Genomic DNA, 26,970 nt, shown 5'->3' on the forward strand with positions numbered 1-26,970 from the left:
AATGGAAAGGAAAGGAAGTTACAGGTGAGACCGAGGGAGAACGATGATGGTTCCAATTATAGAGTTTTCATCCTCTCGATTAAGGTGAGGGCAAAAATTGAAAATGAAAAAAAAAAATCTCTCTATCCTCTTAGATTGAATGTCTAATCAATAGTAAAGAAAGGAAATGACTATAAAATTTTTTTCCAAAATAAAACTCTATTCAATGCAAACTGTAATAAGCCAATACAATCAACCAAACATTAATTTAACAATGGATCCGCCAAATTGGGCTGTAATCCATGATACCCAAACCAAACATGGTGTTAATGTTATCACTTGACTGCTCTATTTCCACCAAAAAGACTATTCAATACCACTCTATAAAATTGAAGTCGACCTTTTCATACCCAATTCAAACCAAATCAAAGTCATTTTAGTTTTATTATTTTTCTGTACTTAAAACCTTTTCCCCTGTTCCTTTGTCTATTTCTTCCTTTTTCATTTTCAGGTCTACCGGTTTTCCTCCCTTGTCTTTCAAAATTCTCCTTCTTATTATTTATAAAATACTTTTGTTTTTGAAGATCCGATTCTTGTTTAAAGAAAAAATAGATAATGGCGAGGAGTAGATCATCGTCATCTTCGAGTAAATTTAGATACTGTAATCCATCGTATTATTTGAAAAGACCGAAGCGTTTGGCTTTGCTTTTGATTGTTTTCGTTTCAGCTACTTTTTTCGTTTGGGATCGTCAAACTCTCGTTAGAGAACACGAGGTAACTTCTTGTACTTTTATTTTTTATTCTTTAATTTTATGAATCGCCGTGTTTTCTTCTTTCTGTATTTGTTTATTTTTTTTTGGGAAAAATAAATTACTATCTCTTAAGTTGATGTGAAATTGAAGGAATTGGATTTTTTTAAAAGGAAGGAATTAGATTTGTTAGACCATGAGCGGGGAATAATCGACTGCTGATCTGTATGTACTAATTGCTACAATTCTAATATTGTTACTGTAATATAGACGGATTTTGGTTTTGAATCGAGAGCTCGTAAATTCGATAGTATTCTTTTTTTTTTTTTGGTAATTTGATGTTGGTTTTTGTGAGGACGAATTGCGGTTTGATTCACTATTTTATAGTTAGGAAATTAGCAGAGGCTTTGTCAAATTTTGAATGCGTAGAATCTTATAAAGCGTTTTCTTTATGCATTCTTGCAATCCTGATTTTGTTGTTTTTAAAGATTGGAAGTACTAAAAGTATTGTTTTTATGGATTTGATGGCTTAAAAATTGAAGTAGGTATTTGTTATGAATTTGCGACAATGATAGGTGAAGGCTGCTGTGTTCATATTCCTCACTTGAAGTGGATACGCTCTGGCTATAGGAGATATATTGTTTTTAAATGCCTATGTATAACGAATTTCCTACTGACGTCCAGGTTGAAGTGTCCAAGTTAACTGATGAAGTGCATCGATTACGAGATATGGTAAGAGCAACTTTAGTATGCTCAAGTTAAGCATTCTTTTCCACACTTATTAAAAAAATGTAAAATATCACATTTTGCATTCGTTGATCCTTTTTTTTCCCCCTTCCTAGGAGGGGCTTTTGGACTTATATCTCTTGAATGACAAATTTGTAGATGAATTTGTTTGGAGACTCTAGATTTAGACATTCTTTTTTAATTCACTGTCAACATATTGTAAAAAATGGTGGGATTAGTGATACATTTAGTATATTATCTGTTTTTCTTCTTTTATTATGTCTTCATGGACCCCGTTCTGTTATGTTTCTCTCAATATATGTTCGAGTGCAGTGAGTTTTGGTTAGATTCATGGACTGAGTATTAACATTTGATTATTTCAGCTGGAGGAATTGAAGAGTAAGGCAGTGCCAAATGATCCCGTTGAAATGCAAAGAAGAGAAAAAGTTAAGGAAGCTATGGTTCATGCCTGGAGTTCATATGAGCGGTATGCATGGGGCAATGACGAACTTCAGGTATGAGCAGTTGACCTTGCTTTTTTCTAGCGTACTATATTTTTGGTCATCTTACCAAAGTTATGACAATTAGAGTAACAGTTAACATGAATGATTTTCTCTACAAACTAGGGCTTTCTGTACCAAAAATTGCAATCTGGTACTGTCTTCATAATCTGTAGCTATTGTCCTTGTTTTTTTCCTGCTTATTATTTTCTTTGTCATATTAGCAAAGTTATGACAATTAGAGTAACAATTAATATGAATGATTTTCTCTACAAACTAGGGGCTTTCTGTGCCAAAACCTGCAATTTGGTATTGTCTTCATAATTTGTAGCTATGTGTTCAATTTGTGCATAAGCATTAAGTTCAGTTAACTTGAATATCATCTCAATATGTTTGCCTTACAAATTCTACTTGTCAAAACTTGTGTCTCTTGCAAACCTTTAGGAGTTTACTTGAAGAACTTAAGTGATTGATTTCGTGAGGTTCATAGGTCCTTGAACTCCAGTTGTATGGGAAGTGATGTGGCTGTTGCATTCGTTATCATTGTTTGCATGAGTTTTTGTTGGCAAATAAATGTCACTTAAAAGGAAGTGTCAAAGAATTGAATGTGAACAACTTTGAGAATAATTCAAAAGTGCAGTGAAGTAGAACAGAATGCATGTTGTCAGTTTGGCAGTAGTTATCAACTTATAATTTCTGAAAAACATTGGATGATAGGAAACAAAAAAGAAAAATCTTGGAATTTATGCTTACCAACTTCAGCTTGTTTAAAATATGACATTTGTTTGATATAGGCAGACTTATTTTAAGTCTAAAACTGATGCAAATATTTCATATATTAAAAGAATCTGGATTGTTCCTCATAATGATGCTCATTTTGTATATTTTTTGTATCCTATACCAGCCTCAGTCAAAGGATGGTGTCAATAGCTTTGGTGGTCTTGGAGCAACACTAATAGACTCTCTTGATACTTTATACATTATGGGTCTGGATGAGCAATTCCAAAGAGCAAGAGAGTAAGTTCAGCTTTCTATTTTCAATTTTTTTCTTTTCTGTTTTTGAATATAAGGTTTTGTTTCATTGTATGCTAGATTGTTTTGTACTTTCATCATCTATCAAAAATAGCTTTAAAGTTTGAATTTTTTTTTACTTGTGCTTGTGATTTGGATGAAGTTGTGTAACTGTAAGTTTGGCATTAATGTCATGCTACTTTACTAATGAAGGGTTGGCAACCCACATGTCATGGAGATATACCATTTATAAGTAGTTATATATGTTGTTTTGCTATGTTAAACTTTGAAAAGGGAGCAGGGAGTGTTGCTCAAGGAAGGCATGCTTATTTTTATTGACTTATTTCTGTAGATTATCAGTTACTTGAATAGCTGCTTTACTTTGACATAGCTTATTCTTTTGTTCTTTGGAAAGCCATAAGACATGTGCTTGGCAAGTGATTTAATTTGGTTCACACTTCATTTTTTATTTTCGTGTGTGGAATTTCTGGAAGTACTTTGAACCACATTCTTGTTTTTAAAGGGTGAATGTTGAAGGTATATGACATGAGCTTCACAAGAGTTGGTTAGAAAAGACCTAGACAAGCTGGCTTTAGATTTGAAACTAGGGAGGAACTTGAAAATGCTAAATAGGAAAAAGAAAAAGGAAAAAAGATTCCAAGCTTCTTACACACTCAGGTTTCATAGGATTTTCACCGTTCAAATAATGACATCTTTTTGGAAAATCATCTCAAGTAGTTCTCCATTAATTGAATGAAGTTGCACATTCATTGAAGGATGGTTGGTACGTGGTTATTGGTATATAAAAAACCAATAAATTTGCAAACCTGATAAAATTTTCACCATTAAACCCAATTACTAGAAAGCACACTAGATGGTATCAAGTAATAATTTATAATGAAATAAATTTATTGAATTAAGTATTTCGAGGATCGAACCCACAGAGAAGAATGCTCTGCTGAATAAAATACTAATGAAATTACTACACTTGAACTATTCTGTACACTTAATACTAAATCTAACAAATCAACTAACTAAATGACGGAAATGATTAAGGGTTGGACTAAATAAATGAACAAAGTGGCAATCAATGACATAAAAAGCATTGGATTGATAATTATTTAGTAATGGGTATTAGCAACCTATGTTATATCAATAATCCTTTTGGTATAACAACTCGGATAATCTATAGCTCTAAGGTAGCTAAGTTGGTGTATAGCTTATAGCCTCTTTAGCAACCCCTTAAATTGCTGCATATCTTAATAGGAAATAACAAAGAAACTGTAGCTTTCATAGACTTTCCTTTAATGTTGGTCTATATCTTATAGATTAACATTGATAATTAGTGCATGTCTTAACCAAGATTGGATAATTTAATAACTAGATCTTTAGAGTGAACTCTAGTATTTGACTTGGTATGCAGCTAACTTGGCATCACTCGGTTCGATGAAAATGTAAAAGTACGAGTTACCTAATTATTTAAATTTTACAAATTAAAAAATAATTATAAAGGAAGAATAATGATATTAATATAAATAATATAAAATATTCAATATAGATATAATTAAATTTATAAATATTCTTAATATAATAAAATATTTAAAAATATATTAGAATTAAATAAAAATAAATTTTGAAATATACTTTTTTTATTTTATAATGGGATTATGTGTGTTAAATGAAATAAAATTATATACAATTATGAGGAATTAGTTTTAGAATCTTGAAAACCTTAATACAAATAAAATTTCTTTTCCAAATCTCTCATCCAAACACATCTTAAAGAAATCTCAAAATATAAATAAAAATTGTATAGAAAACATTTTTGACAGTTACCAAACCTAATCTAAAACATAAGAATTCTAAAAATGACTTCTCCTTTCTTCCTCTTCTCCAATTGCATTATTTCCGAGCTTTTTTAGGGTAGAATTGATGTCCATAATGGAAAAGACTAAATTGCCTTTGGCAAAACAATGTTGTTTTAGTAAGTTAATTTCAGTTGACGGGTGCCTAAGCTTTGGCCTGACGTGCTAGCAAAGGCAACCTAGTCTTTTTTTTTTTTTTTGCCTAGAAGGTAGCCTATTCTATAATATGAATTTTTCTTCCTTTTTATCTTTCCAACTTGTTTTCTTGTTCTACTTTGTTTTTTACAAAGCTCCTTAAGCTTACAAAAGGCCTTAAACTAATCCTTGAAAAATAAAATAGGTTAAAAAACTTTTAAAAAATATCAAAAACATGTCAAATACAAAATTTCTAAATTAAAACAAGAAAATGCAAAATTAAGCTAAAAGAAATACTAAAACAACTTGAAAACAATTTCAAAAGAGTAAGCAAAGTATGGTTAAAAATGAGTGCAAGTTGAGCACTCATCAATGGTTATCCTAATAATCATGCATGATCTTGCAACAAACGCACTAGATTTAAAACAATTACCTAGATTATGGATAGAGACATTTTAACTAAGAAATTTATAATACAAGGCTATTAGACTTAAAAGCTACAATCATTAGTAAACTGTAACATACTAGATGACCATTATACCTAAAACTGGACAAAGCACATTTGGATAAAAGCAACAACCTTGTAGATTTTAAGAATTGAAAATGGATAAAAGCAAATAAACAAATACTTTTCTCATCAAATGGATTCAATCATGGGTAACGAATTATGTGATTTTATAGAAAATATATTGTGAAAAAAAATTCTCAATTAAACAAGCTGAAATCTAAATTGAAAAATGTTCAATTCAATTCTCAATATAAATATCCAAATCCAAATAGCTCAATAATCAAATATTTAATAATTCAAAATAGCAAAAGCCCAACAATTCATTATTCAAAGCTACTGGAAGGTTTATTATACATAAATATCTTTATCATAACTTGGGTCCTACCAAGGATTCCTTTATATACATTTTTTGGGATTAGGGCAAAATGGGGTTCTTCCTTTCACTCCCCAATCTATTCAGCCACCATATACCATCTTTGGGGGCCTTCTTACACCATGGGAGCTTTCCACTATTTCTTCCCCTCATCTCAATCATCGACGGCTTTTTGCCTTACACAAGTGGATGGCTCTAAACCTCTACCACCTTCTCTATCTTGTTGCAATCTTGTATCAACAATTGGTGTGCTGAGCTTGTGCTTACTCCTGATGTCCAAAATTGGTTGACACAGCTCCCAACAAAAGCACTGAAGCATGTCAGTTTGTCTTTCCCTTTTATTTTATATTAGTATCAAATATTTTGATCCAAAGTGTGATATGCCTGCTTTTTTGGCAACACCCTTTTGACGGGGGCTTTAGTAGCTAATAATATGAATAATTAAAAAAAAAGGAGGGTTGTGAATCCTTCGACAGTGAAATGGGGTTAATACCCCTCGCCATTGTTTTTTTAATTAAAGCCTTATATTCCAATATTTTGTGAGCTGTGGCACCCCTCGCCTATGGCCTTGTCAGATGATTGGTGCAAGTTGGGGTTGTGAGCCCCTCAATATTTTGGGGTATGAGCCCTATGAGGGGTACGAACTGCTTGCCACTTACACATATTTGCGTTTATATATACATATATTTTATATATAAAAGAAAAACCCACAAGGGATGTAAATCCCTTGTATATATATGTATATTGTGTTTAAAAAAAAGGTTAATACCTTGTTTAAAAAAAAACATTGGGGTGGAAACCCCCAAGGCTATAAACCCCTTGCCATGCATATTTATTATATATACATATAAAATTTATTAAGAGAGAAAAAGTGAAGGTTGTGGTGAACCCCTTGGCCATTTTGAATATATGTGAAAAAAGAAGGAAAAAAGAGCATTTTGGACTCTTCTCGAATTTGCATAATCCTGAATGGCTTTGTTGTGACTGGTGACACATTTCATCACTTCATGTAACTCCAAATGGCTTTGTTGTGAATAGTGGCACCACTCATTGATTTGCATAATCTCAAATGGCTTCTTCGTGAATAGTGACACCTTTCATCTCTTTGCATAATTCTGAACGACTTCGTCGTGGATGGTGGCACTGTTGTAAACGTTGGCAGCTCTTGAATTTTCGTAATCTTGAACGTCTTCGGTGTGAATGGTGGCACCTCTCATCATTTTGTGTAATCCCAAACAACTCCGTTATGAATGATGGCACCTTTCCTCGAATTTACATAATCCCAAATAGGTTCACCGTGAATGGTGGCACTTTTCATCACTTTTTGTAATTCCGAACGGCTTTGTCGTGAACGGGGGCACCATTTGAATATGTGTACTCTCAAATAGCTTCGTCATTAATGATGACATTGTTCATCACTTTGCGTGATTCTGAACGGCTTCGTTATGAATGATGCCACGTTTTATCATTTTGTGTAGTCTTAAACGGCTTTGCCTTGAATGATGGCACCTTTATTCAAATTTGTATAATCCTAAACGACTTCATCGTTCATGGTGGCATCACTCGTTGAATATGTGTAATTCCAAATGCTCTGTCGTCCATGGTGGCACCTTTCATCACTATGCATTATCCTAAATGACTCTATCGTGAATGATGTCATCTCTCGAATTTGCGTAATCCGAAACATCTTCGCCTTGAATGGTTGCACTTCTCAAATTTGTGTAATCTTGAATGACTTCATTGTGAATGGTGGCACCTTTCCTCAAATTTGTGTTATCTCGAACAGCTTTTTCGTGAATGGTGGTACCTTTCGAATTTGCGTAATCCCAAATGGTTCCATTGTGGACGTTAACACCTTTCATCATTGTGCATTCTGAATAGTTTTGCCGTGAACGGTGGCTTTACTCCTCAAATATGCACAATCTCGAACGACTTTGCCATGAAAGATAACACCTTTGATCACTGTGTAATTCCGAACGACTTCACTGTGAATGGCGACACCACTTCTTGAATTTGCGTCATCCTAAATAACTTTGTTGTAAACAGTGTATAGTTCATCACTTTGCATGATTCTAAATTTCTTCGTCGTGAACAGTGGAAATGATCATCACTTTTGTGTAATTCCAATTTGTAATCTTAGACAAAGTCTTTTTGCTTATTGCTTAACTTTACTACTCCTAAAGGTTTACTCCTTTAATAGTATGGCTCCTATGGCTACAACTTTTACGCCTTCTTAAGGGTTCACTCCCTTATGGTTACAACTCCTAAAGGTAAAACTCTCACAGCTTTCTAAGGTTTCACTCCTCTAAGGGAACGACTTTTAAAGATGCAACTCTCACACCCTCTTAAGGGATTATTCTTCTAAGGGTTTAGTCCCTTAAGAGTACGACTTCTAAAGGTACAACACTTACACCTTTTTAAAAGACTACTCCCTTAAGGGTACAACTCTTAAAGGTACAATTTTCATTTACTCCTAAGGGTTTACTATTCTTTTTTTTTGTAATAACTTCATTACCCTTTTTCACTTAATTATTAATGTTAATCAGTCCTCACATTCTTAGCATAATCTTGAACTGTCTCACTAAATAGTGGCTCACCTTATTAAATCAACGTAATCCTGAATGGTTGCTATGCCTTTAAGGCAAGCTTAGTTCTGAACAATTATTATACCTACAGGATTAGTATAATTATAAATACTTATGAATGGTTGCAAGGTGAACGATGCTAGCCTAATTTCAAATACTTGTGAATTATCTTTATTTTTTTAGAAGAAATGCAAATATATTTTCCTACATCAAATTGACCTCTCCTACGGCATAGAGACCTTACTATTGCTTTTCATTTGAGTTAATATCACTTTATAACCTTCTCTTCGACTGGATGACAATTGTTATGCATAAATGTTTTTATCACAACTTGGGTCCCACCAAAGACCCTTTTATATAAATTTCTTGGGATTAGGGTAAAGCAAGGTTCCTCCTCTCTTCCACTCTCCAATTTGTCCACCCATTGCACACCATCTTGGGGGCCCTTCTTCAATCATGGGAGCTCTCTACTACATCTCAATCACTGATGACTTTTCATCCTACAAGGGTGAATCGCTCCAAACCTCCAATACTTTCTCCACCTTGTAGAAGTCTTGCATCAACAAAATTGAATAATCTTGGGTATTTCTAACCTAATTCTCAAAATATAAAGACAATCACAATAGCCTACTGCCCTAAGAGTAATTAAACACAATTAATATAAAACAACCTAAATAATATCAAGTATAGCAAATGTAGTGTGGTAATTAGTATTAAACTAGAAATTATAATAGAGTAACAAATTTAGTGTTTTAAATACTTTTAATCCTTTTGGGTAGCTTTTTCATCTTTCTTCTTAAGATAATAGCATCTTTCATATATAAAAATCTTAAATAATTGGCAATTCCCAATTTTACTTATCTTTGGTATTTGATTTTGTCTTTACATTTGTACATGCACTCGCACTCACACTCTTACTTGCTTGTGTGCACACACACATGCACATATACATACAAACTCACGTTGGTTCTAATGAGATGATTAGTAGATGTATTTAAATTGAAAAAAAGGTAGAGCTTTCCTGATGTTGCAAGTCTTTTTTTTAATAATTGGATTTTGTGAGTTTTCCCTAATTATTTTCTTAATCTTTGAATTTTTTTTGAAACTTAGTACATGATGTTTGTAATATATTTCAATTATGACGATGCATTTTGTAGAGTTCCAGAGTTGAAAATAGATTTAAAAGAAATTTTTGAATGCAATTGACGTGGGATAAAAAAGGGTTTTGTTCTTTTCTTGCAACCTTTATTAAAACTTGATAGTAAACCACTGTTATGTGTTTATTCAAGGAGAAAAAATAGGACATGTGATAAGAGGAGAGGTGGAGGTTTAGCATGCATAAGGATGACACCCACTTCTACGGATAATGCATCACACTCCATTATGAATGGAAAAGAAAAATCCAACAAGTGCAATATTGGTACTGAAGTGAGGGCTTGCTTGGAGTATGAATGGAGAAGAAAAATCCAACTTAAAAACCATCAATTTTGGCAAGAATGGTAAGTGTGCAAGCAATTAACCCATAATTTTTTATGAAACGGCGGTAGTACCGGTCAAACCTAAAAATCCATGCAACTGATTGACGTTTCATAGGATAGGTCATGTTTGCGTTGTCTCGTCTTCTGATGCACCATTATCTTCTTGGTTGGCTTCTAATACTACAAAGGAGCTGGTCTTGTAGCGACAAAAACACAAGACACGGGTTAGTTTTGCTTGTTTTTCAACATCCTAGTTTCATATTGGAGTGGTGGAATTTAGGCGAGGATTGTGGCTGTTTGGAAAGTTGAATTTTGGCCTTTCTGTATTTGAGGAGGACAAGCTTGTTGTAGTAAGCTAGGCTTGGTAATGGACTAAGTAGACCCTCTTATAGTGCGTGGGGCCCTATCTTGGCTATAAATTCCAACGCAAAGCTCATTGCCTTATACACAGTGGGTGGCTTGTGAATACGAACATTTGCTTTCAAATCCTCTCGCATACAATTAAGAAATACCCCCAAAAGACAATAATCCGACCAATTTGAGACTTGTTGATATTTTTGGATAGTACCTGTCTGTCCAATACTATAGAGGTATTAATTGAGTTTTGAAATTTGGTTGGGCCATAGTTCTATAATGCTTGCACCAATTTGTCCCAATAAATAATGATTCTTCCACTGTTGAGCCATGAGAAAAGATTTAGTGCATCTCCCTCGAGGTACATTGTTGTGACATCTACTTTTAGTTCATTTAGTGTTTGATAGTAGCGAAAATATTTTTTTTGCCTTGAGAATCCACTCACCTGCGTCACTTCTACTAAATTTAAGAAATTTGATTTTTTTTTCTCCATTGTGGAAGGTCGTTGTCATCTTCTTCATGAGACCAACTGTCTCATCTCTAGTTCTTATAGCCAAGGGTTGTTTCTTTTCCTTTGCTTCTATTATTGTTGGCTGGATTGGAAGCATAAGGCTGAGCAAATTTTGCTCTTTGAGTTGCCTATACTAAGTAGCTACAAACGTCACTCCTACCTTTTAGCTTCCAACTCGGTAGGTTTTTTTTTTATACAAGTGAACAAGTACATTATAACGGGGGAAGGGGGAAAGGGTTTACAGACACAGGGATCGAACCTTGGACCTCATGCTAATCAACTTGAAAACACAAGTTTGTCACTGAGTCAGTGATGTGATTGTTAACTCTTTAGTTGTTAAAAACTCATTCAATTTACTTATTTTTTATACAATTTACCTCTTCTATAGAAAGAATGTGTTCTCTTTGGTGAAATGTTGCATGTCATGATCAAATAATTGAGGTTGACTAAAAAGAATATGACATCCATTTTTTAGCACAATGTAACACAAAGTGTTGACCTATATTATTTTTTATAACAAATTTGATTACACATTGAGATTTCACAGGTATCTCAAAGTCCTTTTTAGCCCAATAAATTTTGTATGGACGTGAGTGTCTCTCCATAAGTAACTTTAACATGTCCACTATTTTTTTGGAGATAATTTTCCCAAACTCCCATAGTCAAAATCTTGTGACATACTTTTTAGAATATCGAAGAACATAACTTAAAAATGATTTGTCGCCAATTTTCGTTCTCTCTTGTGCTGTTGTCATAAACCTCCTACATCAATGATTCTCCTTGTACTTGGTAAATATCTACATTATCATGTTCATTATGATCATCATAATCATAGATACGAGTTGACAGTTCTTTACCTTCTTCATCTTGCTCTATTAGGTTCCCTCTCCTTTGAGGACAAGCAAAAGAAGCATGCCCCTTGTTACCACAAATTCGAACATTTTGATTTGAGTCCAATTGCTTACCTTACTAAAGTTGAATAGCATTCCACCTCATAACTCACTCTACCTTATGTTGCCTTTGTTGGTTTCTATTACACTTCCTTTATAGGGCTTACTTGAAACAGTTTTCTTATCATTGTAATAGCCTTGAGAAATGACAGTTGCTCTACTAGATAAAGGTCTCCTTGCACCATAGTGTAAAACCCTTTCCTCAGCTTGTAATGCTTGTTAAGCATCTTCTAATTATAGACGTGAATCATCTCTAGTTTGTCTCTAATATTTTTATCCAAACTTGCAAATATCAAGCTGTTAGCTGTTCATTAGTTTCATTCAAACCAACTCTAATGAACTGCTTATTAAATTGCATAGTTAAAATTTAAAGGATATTTTTCAAATTCTTTTGGAATTTTAACTTATAAGAAATATTTTAAAACACATTGGTCCAATTTATGAGTACGGTTTGAAAATAATTTTCTATATTTTGTCATGAGTTTTGCAATTTTGATTTAGGAGAATTTTAAGTTAAATTTTGTTATATCAAAACATTTGAAAATCAAGGGTAACAAATAAGAAACTCTTAGATTGCTGTACTTTTAAGTCTTGAATATGCGGAACAATGAAAATAGATATGGGGCAAAATCTAATTGGTTTTCCTGTCATGTAAATAATTTTCGTAATTTATCTCCCTTCATGTTTTAGCCTTCTCACTTTTTTTGTATGTTTGCCAAGTATCTTTCAGCATGCTTAGCATTCATTCTTATGCCACCAAGATCCTTGATTGAATCTATATATGTTTCTTGTTCTTATCATTTTCTTTTAGATGCTCACTCTGCTCTTTTTTTTTTCCTTTACATGTACTAGTTTACAAGGATACCTATCTGTATGTATCCCCTGAGTTGCCTGTGCTAATACCACTAGTTCTAGTTGTCTATGCCAACACCACTAATTCTAATTGACTATTATTTTCTTATTTTGATTTAAACTATTTGAGTTGAATAATGTTACATCTGATTGTCACACCATGCTCCCCTAGTTAAGATATATAGGACTGTTGTATTTAGGTCATTTTTATTATGTTGAACTATCATCATTGGTGTTCTAGAGAGCATGGAAGCATTAAGTGCTTCAACCATTTTTCTGTTTTTCATTAGTTCACAAGTATAAATAACATGCAATATTGTTTTCCTAGAGGGGGTTATTGTTAAATTACTATTGATAGGTGCTTTGGTGCTACTGTTTGCAGGTGGGTTGCAAACTCATTGGATTTTAACAAGGACTATGATGCCAGTGTTTTCGAGACAACCATAAGGTTGCTTTTTTAGTTTATATGTGCATCAGTTCTTCCATCGAGAAAATCTTGAGTTATTGTCCTTTTTCCCATCTAAATAGTTTTTTTCTTTTGTTTTATTTTTAAACTGACCGTGATATCTGACTATTTGTCCTGCATATTCTAATTGAAAATTCAGAGTTGTAGGTGGACTTCTTAGTGCATATGATCTTTCAAGGGACAATGTTTTCCTCGAAAAAGCTAGAGATATTGCAGATAGATTGCTACCTGCTTGGGATACTACTACTGGGATCCCTTATAATGTTATCAACTTGGCTCATGGAAATGCACATAACCCTGGTTGGGCTGGGGTAATTTTTTTGCATTGTTGTTGTTTATTAGTATTTACACTCCTTGATGCTATTGCACTGAAAGATTTTTTCAATACATGATAGCTAGGTTGCTTAGATTATGACTTCTCTAGCTTATAATAGTTGGAAGCTTGTTTTTCTATTGTTGGACCAACAAGTTATGGCCCCCATCCAATAGCCATCTTTTTATAATCTGAACCATGATTACTAAGCATAGAAAGGCGTGCACCTAGAATTAGTGGCAAATTAACAAAGATGCCTTGCTTTGGGCAAGGATGTTTTTGGCAATGTGCATGCTTTTGCACCTAGACACTTTTGTCAAAGCACATAAAAGCATGCACAACTTAAGTGTTCCTTTGGTTGCTTTAGTTTTTAGTTGTTTTATTAGCTCTACCTTAAAATAAACAAACAGTGCAAATGCACTTTAAAAGAAATACGTATATGGTTATGTGCAACCTCTTATTAAATCTGGAAAAGAATGAAAATGAGCTAGCATATGATGGTGACTTCTAGTTAATGTTGTTAAAATCGGTGCGGATCGGTTGGTCTAGCAATTCAACTACCCCCATGGAGCCGGAAATTGAAAGAGCTGCTATGAACTGTTTAAAACCTAGGAAATAGAATAAATAAAACAGGTTTAATCTAAGTAGAAGTCAAGATTTGGATATTTCAAAAATACCTGTCATCCATAAGAAGTAGAAAAACAAGAAAATTAAGGGAAAAAGTTGACAGTATAGATCTAAAATTTATCTACTTTTCCAAAATGTTGAAGAGGTTTCTTGTTTTTAGGTGGTTGTTTGGCATAAACAAGAAACGAAGGAGAGACAATACTCATGAGGTTGAAACTTCCCCTGATAAAGATTTCAAACTTGTTCTCTAAAGGGTATTTTGGCAACATATAAAGGGTGGGAGAGATTAGAGTGGTGGGGAGGGGGTGTAGGAGAAGAAAAGTTTTAATGGAAAAAGTGGAAAGGATAAAGGAAGGGGGAGAACTGGAAACATGAGATGGGAGATGAGATAGAGAGGAAAGATTTCTATTGTATTTGGTTTTGATACAGGTGATTTTTTGCAGTAATATTCCAAGGGAAGAAATTGGAAAAGTGAAGGAAACGTTAAAAAGGTGTCAAATGAAATGATATATTCTTGGGTTTTATTTTGTTTCTATGTATTGTTTTGGGATTTGATAAAGGTTATATTTTGAAGTAGATTTATAGTTGAACTAGGAAGTGGTGGTCTAACCGATTCAAGCACCAGTCCGGTTCTTACAACATTGCTTTTAGTTATTATTGGTAGAACTTAAACTTTAAAATAGTTTAACTGATTGAATGGATGGAGATAATTTTTTAATGCCTATTAATAATATATAATTTAAGCTTTTTACACAATGTATGGAATTTTCTATCATCATGTGCCTTTGGCTGATGTAAACAAATCCTTGTGCACCGGACATCACTAACATTGCTGAAGACTTAGTGGAACATGAGTTTGGTTTGAGTCGCATTGTGCAAAAGTATTTATTTAGTTGATTTCTCTAATTGAAATTAAATCCCAATTGAATTTGACTTGAAACTACTATTTGTCTATCCAACAAATGAGACCATGTGCCGTAGAGATTAATCTGTGTCTATTTTTGGCAAGTAACTTGTTAGGTCTTTTGTTGTCCTTTATATGGTAGTTTGTCGTTTTGCTAGTAGAAAATTTACCTCCTAAGCAGAAATCTCCTTTATTTGAATTTGGGGCTGGTATCACATATTTATTTCATTGAGTTTACTTTTTCCCTCTGTTCCCTAGGGTCAAAGTATTCTTGCAGACTCAGGAACTGAGCAACTAGAGTTTATTGCTCTTTCTCAAAGAACAGGAGATCCCAAGTATCAGGAGAAGGTATACTCCTTTCATGTTTACATGTGTTTATGTTACAGACCATCTTTCTGATTGTTATGGTAGGACTGCTTTATTGATATCAGATATCAGACTTCAGTATGGTGCCAATTGCTATAGCCATATTTTAGAAGCCTTGTTTTTTTTTTTTTTAAAAAAAAAAATGTAAGTTTATGCTGAAAGGACCACCGTTGACTCTATTGAGGGGAAAACTTTTTGTTCAAGTGCCTATTGGTTGCCAAGGTGGATAATTAATTTGATCGTCTTTTGATGCATTAGGTGGAGAAGGTTATAGTTGCCCTTAATAAAACTTTTCCGGCCGATGGTTTGCTTCCCATCTATATTAATCCTGACACTGCAACTGGTTCATACTCCACTATAACCTTTGGTGCTATGGGTGACAGGTATTTTACCATTTGAAAATCAGCCTTGGTCAATTTTTTTTTTTTTTTTTCTATTTGAGGTTCTGCATAATATTAATAAGTTTATTGCAGCTTCTATGAATATCTGCTCAAAGCCTGGATACAGGGAAACAAAACATCATCATTAACGCTTTATAGGTGAGATTCCATCATCTCTCTTTTCTCTATTTGCATTTTTTGAATTGCTGCTATTAATAGCTGCTTATGGTTATCCATTGGATGTTAAAATCATATTTCTTTAAATGTTAATACTTGGAAGGAACTTAGCCTCCTTCCATCCTGCATAATCAAGTTTATGCTTAACATAAGATTTCTGAAATCAAATCATTGTTCGCTAAGTGATTTTGGGTTTACTTGTGCTAATTTTATTCTATTTCCTTATAAAGAAAGCACATTTTGTTGTTGGCACATCTTTAGGCTCATGCAGAATATGACAAGGTTCCAATGCATTCTATTAATATCAAATGGATGTCACATCCAACTTTATGTGCATGTGTGTGTGTGTGTTTGGATCTGAAGTTAGTATGAAAATAAAACAAAAGACTTGGTGAAGGATAAGTTTCATGTACTTGAGATATTTCCTTAGGGGACTTTCTACAGACTTTTGAACACACACACACACACACAAAAAAAAAAAAAAAAAAATCTGTTATAGCTTGAGCAAGAAGCAAAATGTTGAACATCTTTATTGATGAATTTGGTTTTCATGCTTTAAGCACATTGATTTTAATGCAATACTTAGCTATTTATTTTGATTTAGCTTTCTGATAAGAGAACTCCATTGGGGAATGTTGGATGTAGAGATATGTGGGAAACATCAATGAAAGGTCTACTAAGCTTAATTAGAAGATCAACGCCATCATCTTTTGCATATATCTGTGAGAAAAATGGGGATTCACTGACAGACAAGGTAATATGAGTTACTGTGGCTCTAGTGCGGCATTGTTATTTTATAGTTTGATTGTTTCACTTCTTGCTTCGACATTTCATATTTTTGCAGATGGATGAATTAGCATGCTTTGCTCCAGGAATGTTGGCTTTAGGTTCATCTGATTATGGTCCTGATGAGGCAAAGAAATTTCTTTCACTTGCTGAAGAGGTATTTTTAATGGCTTGAAATACTAAGCTTAAAATGCTTTCACCTTGATCATGCTACTGAAAAATGTTTATGTTTTTTCTCGGATGTTCCCTTGACAAATGTCAAACTGGTTCTGAGACAGAAAGTTCATGTTATCCATGAGATCAGCGGATGACCAAGGTTGCTGCTAATGTTGAGAAGGAAAACTCGAAAAAAAAATAAAAATAAAATAAGTGTTCCTTTAATGGTTAAAACTCAAAAAAGTAGTTTCATAACCTAAGCCTTCATGTCATTCCCAGCTTTAAGGAGGAGTAAACTAGATAGGTTATGATTGTGGCTTGCTGAAAGGAAAATCAAACAAATTTTTGCTATAAGGTTTGCTATGTGAGGAGGATTCTTCATGCCTTTTTATCAAAGAAATTTTGTCCCTTTGTGCAAATTGACACCCAACAATGAAATTGTCCATTTGATTTTTTTTTTATTTTAAAAAATTGATAGAAGTCTACAATCAATTTATTATTTATGATGAACTTAATGCTTCTCCTGTTGGCACTGTAGATTACTTTCCTCGGTATAGGCACATTTCCTTTCTTTTTTCCATGTAGCGTTACCTTCTTTGATGGAGTCCTAGGTATAGTGTATGGTGATTAAGAGTTTGATTAAGAGTGTGAATTGCAGTTATCTCGTTTATTTCTGATTTCATTTGGGAAAATGTCATGTAAAATGTAGTGTCTTCATGTGAGGGTGTCAAATGGGTGGCTTTGAGCACACATGAGCGGCTTATAAATATGTTGGGTTCCTGATACTTGGTTACCCCTGTATGATCCATTTAAACAGCATCTGATCTTCAGCTATTGATTTTTTTTTTTTTCTTATGTAGCTTGCTTGGACCTGTTACAGTTTCTACCAATCCACACCAACAAAGTTAGCCGGAGAGAATTATTTCTTTAATCCGGGGCAGGTAAGTTCCCATTATTCTAGTGATATATGTGCTCTTATCATATTATATGATGACAGTTATAAGCGTAAACTTTTCAGGACATGACAGTGGGCACATCCTGGAACATATTGAGACCAGAGACAGTTGAATCACTATTTTATCTGTGGCGCTTAACTGGTAATAAGACATATCAGGAGTGGGGTTGGAATATATTTCAGGCATTTGAAAAGAACTCCCGGATAGAATCTGGATATGTTGGACTGAAGGATGTAAGTTCTCTGTCAAAACCCCCAGCACTATTGTTTATTTATTTATTTTGTGTTTATATTTGTACTTTTGATCCTTTCAAAATCACATTTTTTAATAAAAGAAAGAAGCAATAAGATGCTCAGCGGAGCATTTTGGTTCTTTAGCTAGATTGGTCATAAGTATATACTTAGTGCCTGATTACTTTCTTGTTTCCTTTGAAATGTTAATTTCTTTTTTTAGCCCCCTAACACAGTGTTTGGGTTGAGGGGAAAGGGAAAGTACAAAGGAAATGAAGGGAGAGGAGAAATTATTTTGTTTTAGCATGCCATATATAGGCTAACTAAGAGAAAAGCATTATCCCTCTAAGTTCCTTGAAACCAAATTTTCATCATCCTCCAAATTGGGAGAGATAGAGCTTCTATGTATGGCATCAGATTCACAAACGTACAAGTTTCTTTTATCAGGTAAATTTTTATTAAAAAATGACCTATAATGTAAATGGCCTAGAAAGATTTAAACTATCTGATATTGAATATGAATTGGAACATCTTAATCCCTATTTGTGTCATGTCATATTGACTTGGCATTATACTGTGGGTGAATCTTGTTTGCGTAATCTAAGTTTTTTGCTTTTTGTTTATCAATATTTGAATCTGTTTGTGATGTTTAAATAACAAAATATGAATTGTTTCTTTTTATTGGCATTAAGCTGATGAAACCTAATAGTTTATTTTATTTATGTTCCTTTCCTTGGGCAGTATGTTTATTTTATTTACGTTCCTTTCTAGTGTTTGTCAACAGTTTTACATATTCATCCTTGTTATATGGCAAATATATGTTCAGGATTTATAATATATTTATAAGCACGAGTTTGAAGAAACTTTTAAACTGATGATAATACTCTTTATTGTTAATTATATTACTAAATTAACATAAGAATAATAATTTATTAGTATTATTGTGCGATCATAATAAAAATAATATTAATTAATATAATAGTATATTAATGTGAAATTAATTAATTTGGTCATATCTTTTAAAGGTTAAAAAAACAATTTATTATTAATTAATAAAATTATAAAATTATCAACTCATTAAATATAATTGGATAAATTAAATATAATAAAATAGAATTTTATATATAGATATGATTTTATTTTAAATATGATAGTGATTAATAATGTTAAAATCAATTTTTATAATTAATAAAAATTAAATGTGTGAGATTAACATTATATATATTTAAAGATAGTATCAATATATTGGTCTAATCTATAATGTATAAGTTTATTTATTTATTCTTAATTTGTATTTTAAAACTTAAAAGAAAATAAATATGTTTTATGATTAAATTAAATACTAAATTTTATAAATACTAATTGCATATAACCAAAATCGATTTGATTCAACACAAATCTTAACAAATAGTATGACTAATGTATATTTGAGAAATTAAGAGAAAAATTGATTAATTAAGACTTAGTATTTTGTATTATCTATATTTCTCATATTTTTAAATCAATAAAATTACATTCCTAACAAATTATTTATATAATAATTATAACTATAATTATAATTATTTTATTAATAATGTTTTAATTATCAATGTAATAGTTATTATCATTTATTTAGACTTTGGATCTATATTAAATTATACTTTTTATTCTAGATTAATTATAACTTAATTAGTGTTATTTAGCATTATAAATATATGCATTGGGAAGACATTTTATTCAAAATAACATCTAAAACTTATGCAAAAAAGCATATTTTAGGTTTATTTAATAGCTTTTGTTTCCATCATAAATAAAGATATGATTTTTATTATTATTTGAGTTGTTTAGTTATTATTATTTAATATTCTATAATTTACTATTATTTAATTTTAAAATAGTGAATATCATTTACCATTGCGTTTCAAAGGCAATGAAGTATAAAGTAATGGCTTTTGTAGGTGAAATTTCTACTATACTCGAATGAAAAATTATTTGATCTTATTACTTGATATTCTACTCTAGGTTGTTTTCCTTTTCTTTATTTTCATTACTTTTAAAATGTTATTTTATTTTCGTAACTTACTTTTCAAAATTGACTCTTATTATAAATTTGACCAATTCATATTCAAATAGGAAATATATTTTTTAATAATTTAAAAAAATAAACACGTAAATCTAGGTGCTACTCATGTGACATGGGAACTAATTTTAAGAAAGATAAGTTTGTTTTTCATTGTTGTTTCTTTGTAATTTACTTTCTAGTGTTAAAAAGGAATAGAATATCTAATCTAACAACCGAAATTTATGAATGTTACGGGCCAAACTTATGCTCGGAAAGTTCTTTAGTTTGGGTTCTTTAATTATGGCTTAGATTATGTTTTTATTTTGGTTGATGTAGTTTCCTTTTAAGAATAGGTTTCCTCTTTTTTGTAGTTAGACCGATCCTTATTTGAAGTATGAAATAATAAAACCCTGAGAGCAGAATTGATACCAAAAAGAGTCCAAAGATTTCAGTTTCCTTTTGATGAGCTAAAAGGTTTTAATCTTTCTTTGATGAGCTGAACTATCAATCACTATAATTCTTAACAGTAGAAAATTCTTCAGTGAGCAGTATCTTCTAGAATACTAAATTTGCCTAACCCCATCCGATGTTTGATGTTTATTGTTGTTGTGATTCATTTATCTTATTTGATGGTTTTCTCAGGTTAACACTGGTATAAAAGACAACAAGATGCAAAGCTTTTTTCTTGCAGAGACGCTGAAATATCTTTATCTTCTTTTCTCACCACCTACTGTCATCCCATTGGATGAGTGGGTATTCAACACAGAAGCGCACCCTTTGCGGATAGTTAACCGCAATGATGCAAATCTTGCAGCATTGGAAGGGCAACATAAACCTGTGATCAAAATACGAAGCAGGAAAACTGGTCGATTAGGTGGTAATTAGGATTTGTTTCCAGTTTATTGTTCCTTGCTGAACTATGAGATTTTAATCCTCAAATAGACGACAAGCCTGACGTTATAATGATATCATTTCTTGAAATGGATAGAAGAGTGAGTCTCCAGTTTCTAACAGAGAAGCGTGCAGCTCGACCAAATCCTTCATTCCAGGTTAGTGTAACTGTTGTATCATTATATTCACGTGGATTGAAATGCCTGTATGCCATCATTTTTACCTTTTTAAAATGGATAATTAGCATAGAACTTGGGCAACAAGTTTGCAACCATTTCTCCAGGATTTTCTAATGCAAGTTTAACGGGCGTTGTGTAAAAGAATGTTATTTCCCAATATTTACAATTTGCAGTTTTACATCTCAACTATTGGTTATCCAAAACCAATTGGTTCATTTTTTATACTATTTTTTCCCGTCCTTTTTGGTCCTTGAATCAAACAATTGATATAGGATGATGTGATTAGACATGTTCATGGGTTGGATTTAGGCTATATAATCAGAAGTTTTTCAAATCTTTTAATCAAGTTTTGGCTCGAGCTGGATTGGCAGGTTTGAATTTGTTGGGTTTTTTGTCTAAAGCTCGACTCTTATAGGTCACGTTTTGGGTTGGGTAGATAGATTGATCTAGGTATATCTATATAATAATCTATATACCTATATATTCAGTGTCCATGGCATTTGCCATGCTACAAGTATACTCCTTTAATTTTGAAAGTGTACGATTTTTTTGTCCTTCACAATATAGGAAAATGTTAAATTTCAATTTTAGTTTTTTTTAATGCCTAAATATGAGGTTTGATTTATATACTTTAATTTCCAATATAGTTTTGTTCCTATTTCTTATTATAATGTTATTAGTTGTCCAAATAATTAATATTGTTAATTTCGTGATTAAAATGTTATATAGTTATATATAATTTATCAAGAAACTAAAATGAGACTATATATGTGAAAAATATTTAAACATAAATAAATTTGAAATGGTACATTGAAACATGCCTATGTGCTAGTATCAAGATAAAAATGGTGCAACCAACAGTATGGTATTGACTACCTTGGGTCATATATATGTCGTTTAAATCTGACCAGATCAAATAGAATTGATCAATTGTACAGGTTGAATTGAAAATGGATTGGTATACTAGTCTGAAGGTAGTTATTGAGTAGTTCCAACTACGAACGACATTAAATCGTTATTAAATTGTCAACCGTAAATAGGATGAATTAATAAAAAAAAAAACTAGCTGAACTGGTTTTTATGATTTTTGGGCCAAATTTTATCTAGCCCAAATTGGAAAAAATTCATTACACAATCAATCGGTACAAACAAAAAAATAACACCAAGCCCAAAAAAGCCCAAAATTAAATAAAAAGGGAATACAAAAACTAATTTGACACATGACCAAATAATTCCTAATCAAATTACTTTATCTTCTATGAGTCTTAGATTATCAAGATGCAAATTCATGGGACTAGAATTTTAATCTAGTAAATTGAGCAGCTTGGGGTAGTTTTTTGGATTTAAATTCACCTAAATCAACCTTACTCTAGAAAAATGATGATTCTCGAGAAATTATCTAAGGTGCCGAAACAAAGTGAAAATAAACTCAAAAGAGAAAAAAAAAGAAAAAAACGAACAAAAAAGTCACAGAAAAATAGTATACACTAAATGTTTAAGTAAACACTCTCAAAAGTATTCTATTACTTTGAAGGATTACAAATGAGGGGAAGGCCTCTCTTTATAGTTGAGCTCCCTAGATCCAACGATACATATTGAATTACATCAACGGTTGAGGTTAGTGTCTGTTACTAGATAAGAGTCCTAAGGGATTCAAACTGTATACATCTTTATTCCTTAGGATTTACAATAATTATCCTAGTAACTCTAATTTTACTGAGTGTTTTACAAGGCTACCAAGGCTTCAAGTAGATGTGTTTCTCCATGGGTTTCATGAATCAGACAAGTTCAAGTAGGTTAAATAAGCCCCGTTTGATCAATTGACCTCCATGGCAGGTTTCGTGTGCATTTGTTATGGGCTTTGGTCTGTGGCCAGTGACATTCCTCCACCCATTCTCATAAAACCCTCATCGCGTCCTCAGAATGACAGTGGTTTGACTTATCTTGTAATTGCCTTAATGCATTGACTGATTCCCAACTAGCCTCTTTGTCAGGTAGTTTCTTCCCTCGAAACATTTGCGTTGGCTAATGTCTCTGTCGTCGCCTAACTTTCTTTTTTGTACATCTCAATAGTAAGAGGCCACTACTCTTACCACCATTACGACTTGCCTCAATTGAGATCCCATTGATCATCACAAATAGGTTTCAGCACACTTACATTGAACACTGGGTTGACCTTAAGTATTGTCACTAACTCTGGTTTGTAAGCCCCTCGGCTTATTCGCTTCATAACTCTGAAAGGTCCCTTGTGTCTTTGCCTAGTTTGCATCACTACTTTTCCCAAAAGGTTCGATGCACAACCCACCTTTCTCATAGGTGGTAGCATTATTGATAACTCAACAGGCTTCATATTAGTTTTCTACACCTCTAGTATTTCCAAGGAGTCTCTAACTGCGTCTTGGCATGTGTGCACTGAGGCTAAGAATTAACACTTTTATACTTAAATATCTAGCATCTTTATTGCAAGAGTAGCATGTCAGTTGTAATATTTGTAGTGTTATAATGGAACACCCGAGTATTCCAAGGATCAAATCCAAAGGAATGTCAAATTGGTAAATGTGTTTATCAAGTTAATTACAAGTTAAGCATGTAATAATATAATCGAGTTGGAAATTATTAATGCAAGTTCAAATAAAATAAGATCTGAGTTATATCTAAATTAACAAATAAAAAGACTAAACTAATTTTCTTCCTTTTTACTAGAAACAATGCAGAAATGATGGTTGAATGAGTCATGGATTACTAAGTTAAAAAACCTATGATGATTATATTGTTTGTGTAACACCTCGATTTTGGGCCTAGTCAGAATAGTTGTTTCAGAACCACAAATTTGAGGTTGGAGAAATTATTTTAATATTATTTTATGTGTTATAGCATGATTATATGAGTGTTTGAAATTTTTGGTGAATTAATTTCATTGATTGCGTGCTTAATTTTGAAAAAGGACTAGATCGCATAAAGTGCGAAAATTTTGTTCTACTAGCTAAAGGTGTCAAATAGCTATGGAACATTAAATTAGAGGTCTTTATTGAGTAAATAGACCGCAAATTTGTTAGTGGATGAACACAGAGATAAAGAATTTGTAAGGTCAAAGTTACGTGAAATTTGGTGACTAATTTGACTAGAAATATAATAAAATAAGGAGAAGCTTTTATCTTTTTCATTCTCTCTTTCTTCTCCACCTATTTTCTATAAGAAAGAAGGCCATGGGAGCTTGAAATTTTCAGCAACTTAAGACTCTTGCAAGTAAGTGATTTTGATGGTCTTTCTTGATGATTTTTGTATTTTTGGGGCCCTTGTAGCTTAAGCTAACTAATGGGGGGACTATTTTGCAAAATAGTTGAGAGTCTAGGGTTTTTTCATGAGAGTACTCATGTTTTTTGCTGAAATTTTATAGAAGAAAATGAATCATGGTTGTTAAATAAACAACTTTTGTGAAGTGGTTTTCATGAAAACACCAAAAAGGGACCATTTTGTAAAAGTTACAAAATGAGTAGTAAATGTGTGAAATAATTGAAATTGTGAGATGCTATAGGCTTAAGGTAGTTTCGACTAAGCTTCGTTAATGTGGAAATTCGATGAAAATTGTTTTACGAGCCTAAGGGAAAAACTGTAATTTTGTGAAAGTTTAAGGGCAAAATAGTCATTTTGTCGAAATAAGAATTAAGTAATGTCTTGATTAATGTGATGATTAAATTAGTAAATTTTATCATTATAAATTAAGAAATACGAAATCCAGACCTAGACCGGGGGATAACCAAACTAGTAGACTAATTCAACTAGTCGCCCATATTTTGTATACCAAGGTAAGTTGCATGTAAATATTGAAAGTCCATTGTTATTATGCATTAAATAATTGATATTGCATGAATTTTTTGATTTTTTTTACGAATATGCATGACGAGATTTGATGTGGTAAAACTCCCGGTTGAACCGTAGAAATAGATCGGATATCCATGCTGTGATATTAGGGTTATGTGAGCCAGTGTAAGACCATGTTTGGAACATGGCATCGAAATCTATATAAGAGCTAATTTAAGACCATGTCTGGGGCATGGCATCGACCTCGATATGTGAGCTAGTGTAAGACCATGTCTGGAACATGGCATTGACCTCGATATGTGAGCTAGTGTAAGACCATGTTTGGAACATGGCATCGACATTTATATGAGAGCTAGTGTAAGACCATGTCTAGGACATGGCATCGGCTTCGATATGTGAGCCAGTGTAAGACCATGTTTGGAACATGGCATCGACATTTATATAAGAGCTAGTGTAAGACCATGTCTTAGACAGGCATCGGCCTCGACATGGGGGCTAGTGTAAGACCATGTTTGGAACATGACATCGGCATCTTAACCTTTTGTATGAGGCTTATCGGATATCCATTTATTTTTCCAATTGGTTCAACGGGTAATTTAAAGATTATATCATGATTGAGAAAAGTTATGATTATGTTGCAAGTGGTACAAATACCTACATGAAACTCATAAGAATGAGCTCGAGTTATGTATACGAATAGTAAGGATGAAAATGAGTAAGTTATGTTTATAGTCATTTGAGAATCGTATGATATGTTATGAGTATGATGTTACTTGGTAAAGCGATGTTAATTATTTACTTGTAACTTACTAAGCTTTATGCTTACTTCCTCTCTTTTTCATTTTTCTTATAGTGCCGTCAAGCTAGTTCGGGAATCAAGGGACGTCGGAGGCATTGATCACACTATCACCTAAAGTTTTTTGGTATAGTTAGTTTAAATGTTTTGGGCGTGGTATGTATAGGTACTTGGTCTTTTTGTTTAGTGACATGTTGGTTTAGCCACAAATGTTGGCTCATATGGATGTGATATTCATTTTCTATATGTTATTGATGTTGGCTAATATTGATTATTATCAAATGCATTTGATGAAATTTGTCATGGATGTGTTTGTTGCATGGTTTGTGTTGATAAGTAGGAGATGTTGTATGTGATAGGAAATAGCTTGGAAATGGTGTATGGATGCTTAGGTATTGGCTGATATGGTCATGTGTTTATATGGTATTGGTATTGTTTGATGTTTTTGTAGGTGAGTGTAAGTAAGGGTGAAAATTGTTTTTGTCCACATGGGTGGACACATGGGTGTGTGTCTAGACCGTGTGTGACACACGGTTTGCCTCATGGGCCTGTAGTCAGGCTGTGTGTCCGCTGCACCTAAATTTGGCAAAACAGAATGCCCAGTAGTAACCACACCGGCGGAGACACGGCCGTGTGTCTCAACCGTGTGGAGGACATGACTTAGCACATGGGCGTGTGCCTTGGCCGTGTGCCCCTAAATGGTTGATGACGTCAGAAACAGAATGTCAATGTTTGGTACACGTGTTGAGACACAGGCATGACATGGCCGTGTGTGGGACACGGGCTATACATACGGGCATGTGTCAAGCCATGTGAAAACCCCTGTAGGTTCAAATTGAGAAATAAATTTGCATGGGCTAGGGACACGGGCGTGTCCTGATATGTTCAGGCCGTGTGAGCTACACGACCCTTCAACATGGCCATGTTAAGAGGACACACGGGCATGTCGCCCTCTTACATGGGCGTGTGCCGTTGTTTGTATTGATATTATTCAAAGTTTTCAAAAACATTTGATTTATTCCCGAACTATTTCCAAAGCGTGTTTTGGACCTCGTAGGTCCATATTAGGATCGTTAAGAGGAAGTTTGAAAGCTTTAAATTTGAGGGAAATTCTATGACCCGAAATTGTTTGTATGCATGTGTTTAAGTCTAGTAACGCCTTGTACCCTGTCCTGGTGTGGGATACGGGTAAGGGGTGTTATAGTTTGCTACTTCTAACTAGGAATCTCCTCTTGGTCTCATCCTAAACTAAAAGATACTACCAAATCTCTCCTTTCAGTCTCCCTTAGGCATATAGATCTCCT

The 26,970-nt window shown here is 33.0% G+C and overlaps 1 protein-coding gene across 4 annotated transcripts; it reads left to right on the forward strand.

The window, feature by feature from the left end:
• The first annotated feature begins 333 nt into the window (after positions 1–333).
• On the forward strand, positions 334–25,962 carry LOC108464751 (mannosyl-oligosaccharide 1,2-alpha-mannosidase MNS1-like). 4 transcript variants are annotated; one of them, XR_008280204.1, is made up of 16 exons: positions 334–753; positions 1,413–1,460; positions 1,838–1,969; positions 2,859–2,971; positions 9,721–9,930; positions 12,959–13,024; positions 13,182–13,353; positions 15,145–15,234; positions 15,511–15,635; positions 15,726–15,791; positions 16,455–16,563; positions 16,654–16,752; positions 17,612–17,692; positions 17,770–17,940; positions 20,621–21,027; positions 25,724–25,962. XR_008280204.1 is itself a non-coding variant. In XM_017765021.2 (15 exons), the coding sequence occupies exons 1-15, from the start codon at positions 595–597 to the stop codon at positions 20,861–20,863; spliced, it is 1,884 nt and encodes a 627-aa protein (XP_017620510.1). In that variant the 5' UTR covers positions 334–594; the 3' UTR covers positions 20,864–21,192. The 4 variants fall into 4 exon arrangements, 2 of the variants coding, with proteins under 2 accessions (XP_017620510.1, XP_017620512.1); XM_017765021.2 differs by lacking the exon at positions 25,724–25,962 and having other exon boundaries at positions 20,621–21,192; XR_008280205.1 differs by lacking the exon at positions 9,721–9,930 and having other exon boundaries at positions 337–753.
• The last annotated feature ends 1,008 nt before the right edge of the window (positions 25,963–26,970 follow it).

The sequence above is a fragment of the Gossypium arboreum genome, chromosome 3, assembly GCF_025698485.1.
Source record: "Gossypium arboreum isolate Shixiya-1 chromosome 3, ASM2569848v2, whole genome shotgun sequence".
NCBI classification, from domain to species: Eukaryota; Viridiplantae; Streptophyta; class Magnoliopsida; order Malvales; family Malvaceae; genus Gossypium; species Gossypium arboreum.

Coding starts and splice junctions, on each gene's coding strand:
- LOC108464751 (XM_017765021.2), top strand. CDS start 595: ATGGCGAGGAGTAGATCATCGTCATCTTCGAGTAAATTTAGATACTGT. Junction 1,970..2,858: donor GGGGCAATGACGAACTTCAG/GTATGAGCAGTT, acceptor ATCCTATACCAG/CCTCAGTCAAAGGATGGTGT. Junction 16,753..17,611: donor TTCTTTCACTTGCTGAAGAG/GTATTTTTAATG, acceptor TTTCTTATGTAG/CTTGCTTGGACCTGTTACAG.